Source organism: Pleurodeles waltl, chromosome 3_2 (assembly GCF_031143425.1).
Source record: "Pleurodeles waltl isolate 20211129_DDA chromosome 3_2, aPleWal1.hap1.20221129, whole genome shotgun sequence".
Classification (NCBI taxonomy): Eukaryota; Metazoa; Chordata; class Amphibia; order Caudata; family Salamandridae; genus Pleurodeles; species Pleurodeles waltl.
Window position 1 is genome coordinate 15,522,852 of NC_090441.1, and position 16,550 is coordinate 15,539,401.

General features: G+C 40.3%; 1 protein-coding gene across 2 annotated transcripts in view; it reads right to left on the reverse strand.

The window, feature by feature from the left end:
- The window catches only part of HEATR6 (HEAT repeat containing 6), a 249,963-nt gene that overhangs the window by 149,633 nt on the left and 83,780 nt on the right, over positions 1-16,550 (reverse strand). For both annotated transcript variants that reach the window (XM_069226594.1, XM_069226593.1), the window contains exons 6-7: positions 14,550-14,651; positions 11,900-12,037 (exon numbers count right to left, since the gene is read on the reverse strand). In XM_069226594.1, the coding sequence (XP_069082695.1) occupies positions 11,900-12,037; positions 14,550-14,651 (240 nt within the window). The remainder of the gene's footprint in view (positions 1-11,899; positions 12,038-14,549; positions 14,652-16,550) is intronic.

Genomic DNA, 16,550 nt, shown 5'->3' on the forward strand with positions numbered 1-16,550 from the left:
AAAAATGGCTGTACCAAACAGCGTGGGACAGTGAGCTCCTTCAGACAACAAGACAAACAATGGACTGTATACTGGTAGGACCTTCGCAAAAACTTTATTAATCTGCAGCACAAGGAGGCGGAATGTAAACCGTTGATGCAATGCTACATGACTCTTTGTAAACTCAGAAATATCTACCCTAATATGACAGACTACTGTCGGCTATGTGGAACAGATAGCAGCATATATCTACACATCTGGTGGACATGCCCAGTGAATCAAGGGTTGTGGCAGGAAATAGTTAACCATGCAGATGCTAATCTGGAGCATAAGGTGCAGTGAGACCCCGTCATTGATCTTATCAATGGTACTGGGGGACAGAAGGTGAGAGAGGGGAAGCACTATTAGGGTGTTACTAGGTCACCTTCTAGGAGAAGCTTGGAGACAGGTCACGCTCTGCTGGAAGAAAACAGTTGAGCCAATGCCAGAGCGAAGGGTGCGCAATTTGTGGTACACTATGGCACTAGAGAAATTGACATATAATCTAAGGAAGAACAATAAAAAATTTGAGAAGATCTACTGCCCTCTACAAAAGTATCTTACTTCCATACAAATGGCTCGATGAAAGCCAGGTTATGCCTGGTCCCCATAAATGAAAAAGAGAGGACACATGGAGGGAGGCAAGGTCTGTACCCCTACAGCTTATTTGGACATCCAGTGACAAAGCGCAAGTGTTGTGTGTGTGTGCGTGCGTGCGTGCGCGGGATAAGAGTGTGTAAGGTTGATTAAATATGTGACATGGGAGCAGAAAGCCTCTGAAGATAACAGCTCTAGACATTGTAACATAACAAAAAACAACTTTGAAGTTTCACCATTCTCCCAGAATTGCCAGCTTAACTGCCAACGGGGCTGTGAAGTTTGAAAGGTCTGCAAGACACTTTCCAACCGCTGTCCAAAAACCTTCAACTGCAGACTTTCCCATAGTGTGTGAAGGAATGTCCCCTTTTTCCGCAGTCACACAATCTGCAATTCGTAGCCATGTTGCTAATCTTGTGAAGTAATGTTCTAGTTACATATACTTTGTGTAACTATTTTAATTGAATCAATGAGAAACTGATCCTTATGAGGAACTCCCCCATATGTGCCTCCCATTTGTTCTTCAAATCCCCTCATAGGTCCAGTGTAGTAGATTATTTTTTGTAGATTAGGGATATATCTTTTTGCGGGATACCCTCAAAGAGAATCCTATAGTCCAGTAGAAAGAAGTGCTAAAAACCTGTGCCCTCTGAACATGTGCAGCTACAGCATGTCTAAGCTGTGGGTATCAGCATGTTTCTGATCCAGGTAGGTCATACTCCTTAATCTTCTCCTGTGGTTTGAATCCATCCTGCTCCGAGATATCCTCTAGTTTACTGATACTGAATACACCCCACTTTGCAAACCCCACAAGGGGCTCACCAACAGCAGTAGGTCACTGGTCTACAAAGGTGTCTCCCTCGTCACCGTACATGCCAGTTTAGATGGTGTAAGGCTTTGCCCCATGTCCTGAGTACAGATAATCTGTGTTTTGGAATCACAAACCAGCTTCTTCGCTGGTATATGGCAGATGGGAAATCAAGCAGCTCCCTGGCATACCCATCTATACTTGGGGACAAGGAGTCCAACGGAGCGAAGGCCCATCAATTACTCGTCACCAGCTGGGAGGCCCAGTAGTAAACCTGCACATCTAGTAGGGCAATCCCTCCCTCATAGGGCCCCCCAGTTAGTTTCCAGTGTAATTTTGGAGGGTTTCCCAACCCACAGCCATGTCCATTCTTTCATCTATACTTTAAAAATATATATTTTTATAAAAGTCTGCTGGAATCCAGTATGGCGTGTTTTGCAGGGCGTATGTAAATTTGGGTAATGATACAATTTTTAACACAGCTGCCCTTCCCATAAGAGACAGAGGCAGACTGTGCGAATGTTCAACATCTACTTAGAACTTGTCAAGCACAGTACGAAGCTTGTTATGTAGAAATACCTCATGGTTTAGTGTAAAATAAATACCAAGGTATTTAAAACTGGTTGTGTCGACAGCGATGAGAATGCAAATTGTACTAATGGGTGACAACCCATAATGCAGGTAAAGCACAGATTTCCTCTAGCTTATCCAGAAACCAGAGTACTCACCAAAGCTTTTAAGTATCTTCAGCAGGCAGTCAATGGTCAATTCCTGATACAGCAGGAGTTTGACAGCATACAGTGAAATGAGCTCTTCCAATATGTCCTTCTACCGGAGACCCAGAACCAGAGCATCACCGTGAATCCAGCAAGCCAGTGGCTCAAGTGCCATAGTGAAAATCATTAGGGACAGTAGGCAACCGTACCTATTTTCCCTCTCCAACTGAAAGGGGTTCCAAGAGGGTGCCATTCACCCTTACTAGAGCCAGTGGTGAATGATAGAGCAGGCAGGGTTATCCCACATAGCTGGACCGAAAGCCCATTTGAGCCAGGACCTTGAACATAAAGTCAAACTCCAGTGACAGAACCACGGTTAGTTGCAACGTATTGTTAGTGTATTCCGTACACCCAAACAGCGGTTAAATGTTAAGACTGATGCTCCAGTGGAGCATAAAACCAGACGAATCTGGGTTGACCAGCTTCAATGTAACATTCTGTAGTGGCGTGGTCAGATTTTTGCTAGTATACTGGTCTCTACATTGAACAACACGATGGGCCTGCATTATCCATAGTAAGTGCTGGGGATGCCTTTCTTCAGTATGATTAGGATAGCTGCCATACACAAATCATATGGGAGCATTCCTTCTCTAAGGGCTTCCTGAAGCATGTCAAGATGTTGGGTCAGCTTGCTAACTAGACCTTTGTACATATCTGCTGGAAATTCATTACGCCTGGCAGCTTTACCAGACTGCAGTACCTTGATGGCATTGTTGAATTCAGTCTCCATGTTATTTGCCTCCAGTCCAAATCCATCATCGTGAGAGAGCCTCAGCTGAGGATTTTTTTTTTTAAATGCATGAATAGGGACTGTTAATCAAAAAAGCCTTGAGTTTAGACAAATGTTGATAACATTTATTTTGAATGATTCATTAAAGACCGTTTTCTATTCTTCTGGCATTTTCTTAGTGTCCAAAGATTCTCGAAGAAAGCACCAATTATACCATGAAACTGAAAGTTTATTTTGCTTTGTTCCTGCAACGAGTCACAGTGTTTTAAAAGAAATAATACATGTCTCACCTTTGCTGGTTTATCCACATTTGGACCATTGATGGCTTCTGATGTCTGAACTGTTATACACCTCTTCACCACTGGGATTTATCAAATAATGGCGGAACACTTAATCTTCAATAATTCTCCCATCAAACCTGCATCTAATGTAACAAAGTAAATGAGGCGTGTTAACAGAGTCTGTATTGTCATCACCTTTCATGTTGCCTTTCAACTAACTGCTCTTTTATGTTGTCTTTGTTCTTCTTGTGATTCTTTGTTGATTTTGTCAATTCGCTTTTTTCCAAGTTTGTTTGAGAATGCTACCAAATTTAAAATTGTTGCTGCTTTTTGTCGGACCATTGCCCTAACCCACTGCAATAGCAGCAGGTAATATCTCTACAGGGAATGTACACGGTAACAGGGCTTTTCACAAGATTACCTTCCTGAGCTGAATAGAGGAGTCAGAGGATGGGCTTAGATCACATCCTTTGTCTCCATAACAAGGTTGCATGAAAAAGGCCAGTACGCCTAAAACTTAATCACCAGCCAGCAACCTCTGATCATATCATGGTCTGGACATTGAAACAGTAGCCACTCAGAGTGAAACTCCATCTCCAGCAGACTGTAGTGCTCTACTTGGAAACAATATATGAAATTACTATACAGCATTTATCAGGGAAACATGACACTCCTCATAAGAAGTAAAACATACTGGGTCAGCCGAGATGATGAATAGGGAGCAACAAATGGTTAATGTGCCATTTAGTTTCAATACTAGCAAATGTATTTTTCTGAACTATGATAGTTTAAGTTTGTAAACTCGAAGACGGTATTTCGCAGAATGTTGAGTTCTCACTTTCCAGAAGATCTTTTTCTCAAGTTCAGTATAAATTGGCCTTAAATTACACCAAAACAGTGTGGGGAAGGCGACAGTGCCTGTCAGTTCTGCATGCTAGATCCGCTTGTTATTCTCAACATTTTGCAATGATTCATCGTCCCTCTTAGACCGTAAGAAATAGTACACAACAACTTCTATGGCTTGTAATCTGAACAGCATAGGCTATGTTGCAGGATCAATACATGTTATTTAAAAGGAGAAAAAATTGCAACACCTCATTCAGAGTTAATATGGACATTGCTTTATTAACCTCAAGGATCATATTTACCACAAAGACTATAGCTATTAAAAATCAATAATTGGAACTTCAGGATTGAAATGGATTGCTTAAGCAACCGTACTCTGAGGGCCTAATCAAGTAAAACCACCATGCATACGTAAGGTTTACAGTTTTTTTTTTTTGCAGCTCTCTTGCTAGTTGTCCACTGCTTAGAATGCCTGTGTCTTCTTTCTGATTGGCTTTGAGAAACAAAGGCAAAAAGTAGTCATCTTCTTCCTACCTTCGGAGAATGTCTAATAGAACTGCCTCTTTCACTGATGGTAAATTAATTTGTTAAATGGAGCAAATTAAGGTGGAGCCAAAGTGTAAAGAGGGCAAACAAGACAAGAACTCTACTGTTTAATCTGGCACAAGCAGTCAGGCAGAGGGGGCAATAAATGTGCCCCCAGTGGACAATGTTGACAATGGATTGCAGATGAAGTTTCATCAAATTAATTCCAGAATAATAAAAAGTAAAGGTTTTCCTATCTGGCTCTTCATGGAGGTATTCTCGATGTAACATGATGGATGCTAGTTAGTATAGTTGTCTTCCACAAGTGAAAGCTGTGAAGAGACCTAAGTATAGGACACGAAAACCTGGGCTGAAAAGACAGATGTCCAGGAGGTAATTAGTACAGGCTTACTGAACATCGGTCTTTATCTCTCAACGGCATACATTTAACCAAGATTTATCATCTCTAAATAGAACAGGGATGTGTAATTTCTATAGCCCAACGACCAAGCATATTGTCTGTGGTCAAGGACAACAGGTTTTCATATCTATCTTTCATTGGGAAAAGTAGGCTCAACCCCCTGCAGCACAAACCCTTTTGCTGCCAATTTACAGTACCACATTATGGATCAGGGAGGGACGTTGTCTGCAATTAAGGTAAAATGTGTGTCCATATGTTAATGCTTTTTGAACTAGTATTTATGGTTCATTAATGCAAAGCCTTTATCATTAAGGTGAGCGCTCTAAGGAAATATAAGCCTCGGACTCCACTACTGATTGTGCTTCCAGTATCAAAATGTACAGACGTTTGCAAAGTTTAATATAAGGCTAAACATGATGCTCCCATAATGCACTCTGATTAGATACAAATATCTGAGAATTTTTAAAGCAAGATTCATGATTCTTTGCTTTCAAAATAAATTGTTCACAAAAAAATGCAACTAGAAAAAATGTTTTGCTAAACTACTGTGAAATTTTTAGGTACCATTTCTTTGAGGCATAATTTAGTAAAATGTGTTGATGTATTTCCAATAAATATTCCAAATGGAAAATCAGGGTAAAAGGTTTCAATAGGATTAGGGAAAACATGAAAATAAATAAGCACTGGGAAGGCCAAAAGGCCTGTCATTTGCAGTCAGCCTGTTTGTTTTGTCAATGTGTATCTTGTTTTGACATGGTTTTTGAGCAACTTTATAGACGTGGGATCTGTCGCTCCCTCACGATTATCACAAACATTGACAACAATAAAAAAATAAAAAATAAAAAAAATCATCTTAAAATGCACACGCTGCTACAACGTTCCTGGAATTGAATAAAACTAATTTTGGTGCCAATTTGTTCCTTGTGAAAGAGCAGAATGCTGTCACTCAGTGAAGCCAGTCTATAGATAAAGAAAGACAGAATTTTAATAAAAACAAAAAGGTCTTGGTTAACGCCAGACCTAATTAGGGTCCCAATTCTTAAATAAAGTCATAAAAGTGCACCCATGCTACTTGTCCTTGCATTAGTGCAGATTTATGTCTTTCATGAATTGACAGTAATTTACAGAAGAAGGCCAGGAAATAGTACTCCTAGCAAATATTTGTGAACTGCATTTCAGTACAAGCAAATTTGAATGTGTAGATTTGCTCATGTGAAAATCTGTTACGCTCTTACACGTTCATTTTCTCTCCCACCACGTTTTTCTCAACCCTTTAAGAAATTTTACTTCTGCCCTTTTCTGGAGTAAAATTCCAATCTTTCTCAGTATGGGAAAAATAGAGAAAAGCTAGACTCAAAAGGGCATTCTAGTTACTGTTACTTCCATGACCAGTATGTAGATCTGCACAAAGGTGGCAAAATAAATCATTGCTATTATTCAACACCTACTATATGAACCCTGGCATAACCTGAAAGGCTATAACCAAAGCTCTTGAATAATTAAATTGCTACCATAATGTGTCTCTGCACTAAGTGGCACCAAAGGGACAAGTGGGTTCTTTTACAGGGCACGCTGATTTATGAAGCAACCTGTCCCATAGACAAGTAAATATATTATAAAATTCACACCCCTAATAACATATATTTACCAGAAATCATTTACTTATTTTTTTTAGATTCTTTGCTAATTTGTTATCTGGAAATAACTTGAACTTTAAGATTTATATGATGGGATGGGCTGATAACATTAAAATCCGGTGGAGTGCAAAAAAAACAAAACAAAAAAAAATCTTTCATACAAATGATGTTCACATGATCAGCAGTGTGCCTAGTGCATCAAAGTCTAGATCATGTCAGGAGTCAAACAGATAGATACAGTAAGAGGACATATTGTGCCAGGGTTTACTCATGGAAACCACAGTGTGCACAAAAATATTTTCAAATAGCATGCTAGCATAAATCAGCAAATTGGTCTGCTTTAATTAAATGCATCTCGCTAACATAAGATCCTGTTAGATTACAATGGGTGTGGAGTTAGACAAAAAGATACATATTAGGAGTGGGGGAAACACATGATTTAAAGTGCCTTTAAAAAAACATGTCAAGCACTCAAATGTCATGAAATGCTGCATTTAGGTGCAAATGTTGCACACGGAAGTCAGCAGAAGGATACATAATAGTGTTGCGAAAAATACCAAAGTTGGCAAATATACAAATGCAATCATTTCTGACCTTCAACAAAGTACTGTGCTACTGTTGGAATGAAAGCTCTTTGCATGGCTTTGTGAAGCTGTATCACCGTATACCCTTTAAACTTTCTGCCCACCCCTGTATTTTCCCTTACTGATCTCTACAATTCTACATACTCACAGGAGGGTCGACCTGTGTTTTATATTTCTGAAAACAGTAGACATGTACTCTGATTTTGGGAGCCCGGGGGTGATCATGGCGTGATAAAGTGAATCTAGTCACCTGTAGACTTCTCAACCCAGCAGTTGTGGTGACGGACAGTTGTGCTTCTAGTAAAAAAAGCACCTGCCTTTTTACCTTGGCTCTCTGGGGACTACATACCAGCACTTCCATGTATTAGGTCTATTCAGTACACGTAACTGGGATCTTTGAAACCCCTCCCCATCCTCTGACCCACACCCCAAGACAAGTAGGATGGCTAATTGTGCTTGTGGGAAGGTTTGGACTGCTGCACTCCAAGTGAGTCTTCTGCATAGAGCTATGGTTTCTGCTTGTGCTTGCCTGCTATTATTGTTATAATATAATATCACCCTCATCCCTTCTCTTGAAACCACCTGGTGATGAGGGAGGTTTACAGCCTACTGCCTTTACCCCAAATGTAAATTTCCCTGCCTGGGTGAAAATCACTCATGCTCCTTTTCGTGTATATTGGTCATCTCCCATGGCAAAGGGAGCAGAGTGAGCTTTCAGACAAAGGTGAAAACAAGTTCAGTTGAGTCACAACGGTCAAGGCTTACTCAAGAGGAGAAGGCAGTTGGAAACTCAGATACAGTGTGACACAAAAGATAACAGTCAATAACTTCAACTGCTATGCATCAGGAAAATAAAAGTACTTAAATTATCTGCTAAGTAAACAGAAAAAAATAAATTAAGATATGCACAAAAGCTCGACAGTGCTATGGTTTTCAGGGGTCTTGCTAAGACTCCAAATGTCTCCTCAGTACTAAATGTTAATTTTTCTATAACATTGGCCCAATCAGCTATGTTTTGATGGTGATTCCTTTGGGTCTTGCGGGTATCCATAAGCATTCAGGTCTCTAAAGTTTGTGGTGGAACAGCACTTAACAAACGGAGTCAAGGCTACTGGAAAGTGAGCATTACTTTGAGCATCCTTCTGTCGTTCAATAGATTAAAGGGAAAATAGTCTCGGTCTAGTTCTTGCACTACAAAAAAAACTACTATCCCCAAAAATCCACCACCTAAACAACAAGACTCTCATCCTTGGAAAAAATCTGTAATGTGCCCAAGGATATTGAGTTAACTACTTGCCCGGTTTAGGACACTGTCCAATTAACTGGTGCCTAGGGATCACTTACGGGCTCAAATGGTTGTGTTGCTTTCAATTTGGGAATAATACAAAATAGGGAGCCAGTTCCCACTATCTGACCCAAAGTTGTCTTAAAAATGCATGAGTCTCTTGCAAAGAATTCACTGGCTGGGGTCCAGATTTTCAAGTGGCAAGCCACCTATGGGAACCACTGCACCCACAGCAAGTCGGGGTGAAACCAGTAGCCAGTTTAATGGTAGGCTCGCAGTGGCTTCAACCACCAACAGCTCTGGTACTTCCAAGTTAGGAAGATGGTTCAAAAAGTTCCAAAATCACGTCAACCATCTCCAATCAGCAAGACTTGAGAAATCAAATGTTGGTTAGCCTTTGTAAATAATGAAGTAAAACATGACATTTAGGAAAATACGATGGTAAACAGATTGGTGCAGACTTGTGTGCAATTACACACTTCTCAACTTTCTGTTTGATTGCAACATTAGAGGAAAACATGTAGTTGAAAAGTTCATAACGCTCAAACATTTCAAATTGCAGAACAATTTATTTTTCCAACTAAAAAATAGCAAGTGGTACAATTAATATGTTACAAGGTCACTGAACCTTTCACCAGGCATTTAAAACAAAAACTTTAATAAAAAATCTAAGTAGTAATGCAGCTTGCAAGAACCTTTACACAAAAATAAAAATGTACATTAAATCCAAGAATAGTGCGGTGTGGGGATGAAAGTCCCTGATACAGTGTCTGTGTGGCAATCTGCTTCACGTTTTCTTGTTGTGACCGAGCTTGTATGAATTCTTGTGCAGGACACTTATGTCAAGAGTCACCATGGCAGAAAGAGAGAGAAAAAGAGAGAGAGAGAGAGAGAAAGAGAGAGAGAGAAAGAGAGAGAGAAAGAGAGAGAGAGAGATATATGGCGCATCGGAGTGTGGTTGAGTAAAAGTTAAATTTACATCAAGATGATCCTTTCATGTTCATTGCATCTGTAGCCAGAACTGACCAACAGCATCTGACTGAACAGAGGGGTAATTAGATTCAGTTCCATATCATTAGGGTTATAGCTCCCCTTCTGCTAGAACCCATGGAGCTGTAGCACTACTACTGAATTGGTTTATTATGACAGGCTGCACTGAAGAGACTGTGAAGCCATCTGTGTCTCTTCAACCTCAGCTTCATCAGTGTTTCCCAGATAAGCAGAGTAGCAGTGAAGAGAGGGAAGACCAATCAGACTCTGACCACTATTGCGTGGATGTTTCTCCTGAATAGTGGTGCCGACAAGAGCACAAGGGTTCATTTTGCCTCAACAACTGCCTCCCCCAATTGTTCCCCATTACCTTACCCGATAAGCAGAAGCGTGATCAACTTTGTGTTTCCTAGGGAGCCACTGCATGAGTGACTACTCTGCAAGTGATGATCATCCCTGGCCAGTGGCCCAAGTACCTTTACCCCTTATAATTGACGTTTTGACCCTCCCGACAATCTGCACAGACCTGAGCGTGGTAGCTCCTTTGTGTGCCCAACCCGGCCCATGCTACTGACCCTTTTCCCAGTACCTGAGCTGAAACTGCCTTTTCTCAAAGTCTGTGGAGAAGAAGTGACCTCTACACAATTCACATGTAGTCTATGCACTGCAGTACTGAGGCACGACCTACAGAGAGCTATGTGTAAGTACGATCTAGAACTGATTACCATGACACACTAAAGTATACAACTAAGTAAAGGATGGAAAGCTTGAATTAATCTCAGCACTGGCAATTACAAGCATTCCATCAATCTCTTTTTTTTTTTGCACACTTTGGTGTGCTGCCTTAAGTAGGAACGGTATGCCCAGTCGTGGGTCCTGTGCACACACCTGGCTGATGAGCCCTAACTAGGGCAAAAACAGCCCTGGGTTGCTTGTGTTTCAATTCAGGGAGGACTTGGCCTTGCAGTTTGGGCTGGTCTGTTACCACTGGAGCAGGGTCGAGACTGATCTGCATTTGTCTGGGTCAAAACTGAGGTGGCACGGTGTGCAAAATAACCACGCACTGGGATGCAGCCCAGAGTATTACCAGTGGCTGAGATAAATTCAAGTACGCCATCCATCACTTTTTTGTATACTTTTGCCTGTTTGTGGCAAGGCACAAGATAGAGGATGAAGATAGTTTCCCTAGATATTAGAAGTGTATTGCCTGCACTGCTGTGACTGAACAGTTGAGACACATACACTGACGTGAGGCAGACAGAAACAGGGCTACCTTCAGACCATAACAGACAGAATCTCTATTTTGGCTGTAACCATTCAGTTAAAAGTGCTATTTTACTCTCTTCTCAAATGTGTCCAGATCCTGAAAAGACCCTGAACTAGTTACAGAATAAACTGAATACAAATCATAAAGCAAGACTGTTTGAAGTCACTAACCACATTATCTAAAAAGTAAACAAAGTCACATTTCCTTAACCAAAAGAAAACCACTAGGCATTATATTTGTGAAACATACTTGTGCTAGTAGATTTAGGCAGTTTACGCATACCACCCTCCGAGACTGCTCAATCTTACTCCTTCCTCAAAGTCAAAGTTGTGAGAGGAAGCACTTGGCTATTCGTTTTCCTGTGGTTCCAGGGACAACAGCAATATTTGCCACAAGGATGGTCTCACTGCCCTCAAGTTCCACATGCCCCAGAGAAAAGACGTGGGGTGACACAGAAATCAAATCATCAGCATGAGACATACACCCTTCAGAATAGCTCACTTGTCTAATAAAATAAAACAACTGACATTTCCAAACCCATGCAGGCAAATATTTCTTTACGGTCAATTGACAAATACTGAAAACAAGTGTATTGAAAATCACTTGTAAAGTAATTGTTTGTGCAACTACAGACTGAAATTTAATGTGTCTTGATAATAGATGCCAATAGAGCACAATGCTAGGAAACAACTGGGAAAAAAATAAAAAAGGGAAATGCCTGATATTTATTTGCCCTGCTACTAAATAAATGGTATGCAGTGTTTCCAAAAAAACTACTTTTCTGCATACCACTGTGGTTAAATAAAAAACAAAATTCTAAAGGCTGTACATGGACTAATGCCATCTCTGTATGTATTTCATAAATAGGCTACTGCACATGCACTACAGCAAACTGGACTCTATCCTTTCTCGCCAGTAGGTTTTACACAAACTGATAATCACTGTCCAAATCTGATACAGACTGTGGTGGACATGGGCCAGGAACGCATCAACCGCTATGTATACTTCAACTTGAATGTGGTTGGTAGCTAGACCTCATAAGTATGTACAAACATATACAAACAACAAAATCAAAGTATGCCAATAGTAAAGCAGTAGAACTTAAGACTTATGTAGAATTAGATTTCACATTACCGCACTTTGCCTCAGTGTTGTGGCTTCTGTCTGTTCTTGCTTTGGAGGGGATCTCCCATCATACTGGGGAAGCGGCGTGGGGTATAGAACCGCAGGGATATCAACGTTGAATCCGGGAAGTCCATGAAACATGTACTTCTAGAGATTATAACAGGAGTTTAAAAAAAAGCCATGATCCAATTAGATACAGTACAAGGGAGAAAATGAAGTGAGGATAAATACTGAGCTGATGTTGTTGTTCAACTGGCAAAAGTATCAATAGGCTTCATATTCACATAATCAAACTGCCTCATTGATGTACCTGCTTCAAGAGCCTCAGGTTCAATAGGAAAATAAAATATTTGCTTCTGAAATGACTGTAAAAGGATGCCCGGTAGAGCATCAAGAGTGAAATACACCATGTATCTGAAAACTAGGTACAGGCCGACCTGCGCTGGATAAAAACGTTTAAGTAACGAAAAGGAGGTTTGCTCTTGGGTAGTGCAAATTTCTGTCATGCTCCTAATTCCCTAATTTACTGTGCAAATGCAGGATACACCTGTCTGCATTAGTTTTGAAAAAAATATTAAAAAGAAGTAAATAATCATGGGCAAAATTTGCTGCAGTTGAAGTAATTGTCACAGGTTTTAGGGGAGTGGTCAATTGCTTTTCCTGTGCTCTACAGACATTGTTGGCGGGAATCACAAGAAATTGTAGCAGACTACAGGACGGTCCCGGGATTGTTGTCACAGTGGCTTCATCATGTCCAGAGAAGGCAACAGGCTGGAAAGCAGAGTGCGGCAAGAGGGAGTGGGCCTTAACGAACAATGCAGGGCCTTAATGGGCTAGGTGCATAGTTATAGTGGTGAAGGGAGAGCATCATTTCCATTGAATGGGTTTGGCTGCAGGGTGCAGACTACAGTATGCAAGTGCTTCATTTTCCAATATTGCAGGCAGGCTTCTGTAGGAGCTATATAGCTCAAAACAACCAATGGCTGCATTGAGCTAGTTGGAATACAGATTCAGAGCACAGTCCTCAAAACAAAAAAGGAGCTATAAGAGAAACAATTTCTTCATGACTTGTGGTCTAGGATGAAGAGGATTTTGGTAACACTTATTTACGGAATGAGGATCAAAAAGCCACTATTACATCAAATGGACACCTTAACATAAAAGCACATGAATGGGGGGTAGTCATTAGGGAACAAGATGATATGTGATGCATCTAGAAATGTCAAGGCTGATAGTTCAGTTACTGTATTTGTTTTACTTTGTCATGTATGCAAATCTTTTAATAAATTGCAATTACAAAAAGGCTGGTAGTCCATTTGTTAGAAAACTATTCAAACAGTTTTACCCAAAGTCCTAAAGAGCCATTTTGCCTAAAACATTAAAAAAGACCAACATACAATGACCATCAATGGTTGTAAAATTGTTAAAAGGTGGAGCAGAACCCAGATGGTCGACCCTGAAGCTGCTACCTGTGCCACTAGTCCATTCTTTCATGTCAGACAACAGAAAACCTCATCATAGAAGTGTACAAAAATCCACCTCCAACATCACAATGCTAGCCTTTAGTCAAAATGGCGGCCTGGCTTTTGAAGACTTACCAACATCTTTTCAGGTATGGCAAATTGATGTTTTAAAGTAACAGCTAAGTGGAAAACAACAAACATCAATAGCAAAATATTTACCATAGAAATTAAGTATTATTTAAAGGTTCTAGACCTATTCCTTTTTAGTGTGCTCTGTTGTACCTTTTGCTCATAATAACAAAATCAAGCATTGTGTTTTAGTTAGTCCTTAGCCCTTAGATAGCTAACAATACAAAGAGTGGGCTTTGGAACCCTGGTCTTTTCTCAACCAGCCTCTTACAGCCATCAGCTAGAGACTTTGCCCATGTGTGGCTTGGCACAGAGGAGTAGTCATTTGTGACCAAATGCTACTGACTGTGTATCTTTCTGTCTCCATTTGAGTGACTGCACTTAATTACTTGAGGACCAACTTTACAACTATACACCTCACTGCTGGTTCTCTCAGTCTGCCATGCTCTAATGTACTAATGCTGAATGTGTCAGTGCATTAATCTCTATTATCTATAGCACTGCCACACTGGGTGGTGTCCCCTTGGTGCCTACTCAAATATTTTTGGCTGAGACTAATATGCTTTTGTTTTTTGCTTCTTCTTGACCAACGTTTATAATGTCTGTTTCCATCATTTCTCTGATGTAATCCCACTAACTTATTGAAAATATAATATAATTGCATCTTTACTGATGAATTCATTAATTAATACCAACAAAATTGCGGTATCACAATGCATTTTGGGACATTGCCCTTCATTAGGGGAAACATTCTGTGAGCAAAAAAACAAAAGCATATTAGCCTCGGCCAGAAAATATTCGAGTAATGCACCAAGGGGGCACCGCCCAATGTGACGGTGCATAGATATATGTTTACACCTATGGCAAGAAGGTGGTACCCTAGTGCACAAAAACAGAGAAGATTGGGAACACATTGATAAAAAAAAAAAAAAAAAAAAGAGTGCACTGTTTACAAACATTTTTCTATATATCTGCACATTAACCCACACCTACAGAGTTCAGCAATGTTTGTTTTCCCTCGAGGACTAAAACAAGGACCTGAATAACAGAACAAATACAATTCTAACCTTTAGCACAGCAAAGAGCGATCCAAGTTCATCTGGCTGCAGCAGTTTCACCTTGCCGCCATTTAAGAGGGACTGGATGCCTTTTAAAGAGTTTTGCAGCAACTGAAATATATACAAAAAATGCATTTGTCTTCTCAAACAACATTATGTCAATCATCTAAGTAACCATGGGCACATCCAAATGTTAAACAGGCTAAATATTCAATATCAGATGTCAGAAGCACAGACATAAGCACAAGCATTAGAAGCCACATGAAATAACCACTTTGCAAAGGTATTAACCTCAAACATTTAGGGCCAGAAGTACGTTTATTTTTAAGAGTCGCAAACGGCCCAGAATTGGGCCGTTTGCGACAAGAAAAACCCTCTTTGCTATGTACAAACCCTTGTTTGCGATTCTGTAATCTATTTACCGTACTGCAAAATAGATTTGCGAGTCACTATTTGGAAGGGGCATGCGAGGGCATCCCTTCCAAATAGCAAGTCACAGAGGAATGTATGATTGTTTTGTGAATGTAATTATGGTTGCACAACAATCGCAGTTACCACCAATTTCAAATTGGTGGTAACCCATTCACAAACACAGAAAGCTTCCCCACGGGACCCCTTCCCCTTTGTGAATCGATGCGAAAATATTTTTTCAGAGCAGGCAGTGGTCCCACGGACCACTGCCTACTCTGCAAAAATGAAACTGAAATGTTGCATTTTTCTTTTTGAAATGTGTCCCTTTTTCCGATGAGGAAAACAGGCTGCATTAAATAAAAAAAAAAAAGAAAATAAAAAAACAACTGCTTTATTTAAAAACCTGTCACAGACATGGTGGTCTGCTTTTACCAGCAGGCCACTATCCCTATGAGTTCAGTCATTCCCAATGAGGTCACAAATTGCGACCTACCTCATGAATATTGATGAGGTAGGTCATTTGAGACCCCATAGGGAATCGCAAACAGTAGGAGTTACACTGTTGTACATTTGGTTTTGCCACTCGCAAGTGAGTTACAAATTGCAAGGTGCAAAACTTGCTGTCATACATCTGGCCCTAAGTGTATCGGCAGCATTAAGATACAGCTCTACTTGAAAGATTCCCCTACCACCCACAAAGGGACTTTTTCATACTTACATGTTGAGATTTGTTGGAACCAAATAAACAGGGGTTTCTTTTTTTCATAGATGGCTATTACTTTAACTAGATTCCACTCTTTTTTGCATAGAGTCCCTGCTATCCTAAATCCCTGGGCACATCACAACAACAAGGTCCGAAGGAAGAAAAGACAGAAGAAAGGAAGCCGCTGCCGATCTCCAGATGGCTAACATTTGACAGAAAAAGAATTATCGCAAGATTATCTTAACACAGGGGTGGATGTAGATTTGAGCTCTGTTCTGACACTGCCTCTTTTTCCCCAGGTGGGGCGCCAACCAACACAATACCTTGTTTTCCCTGGTATTTATGTTACAGTTGGGGCCAGTGCTATAAATAACTCCATGTCACTATGAACACAATGCTCCAGTCCTGGCCTTTTCTTTTGCAAATCATTATGTTAGCACAACTAGATCAACTTAAGTGAACAAGAGGGGTGCAGAATTTTATATAATATCTAATTATCCTAAGGATGCAATGAGTCATAAATATACTTGTCATGTAAAAAAATCCACTTGTTCACCTGGTGCTAAGCAAAGCAGCAACAATTCTAAGGCAGCATTCTCATTATATCAGAGCTCTGATACCTACCTAGCTAACTATTTGGTAGTTCCAGAGTTGGAATTCCCTGAGTCTGTGTACACTGACACGTGTATATGTAAAGCTCACTTTCACCCTATGGTCACTTGGAGCTGAAATAACAGATGGTTATTGTTACCCTACTAAATGGTACTCATGTTATCAATCATGGAAGGAAGAGTCAAACTGCTGGGATTCAAACCTGTGACCATCTATATTTGCTCATGCAAAAATGAAATCATAAACGTTTGCTAGGAGTACAGTTTCCAGTTATAAGTCAGTTA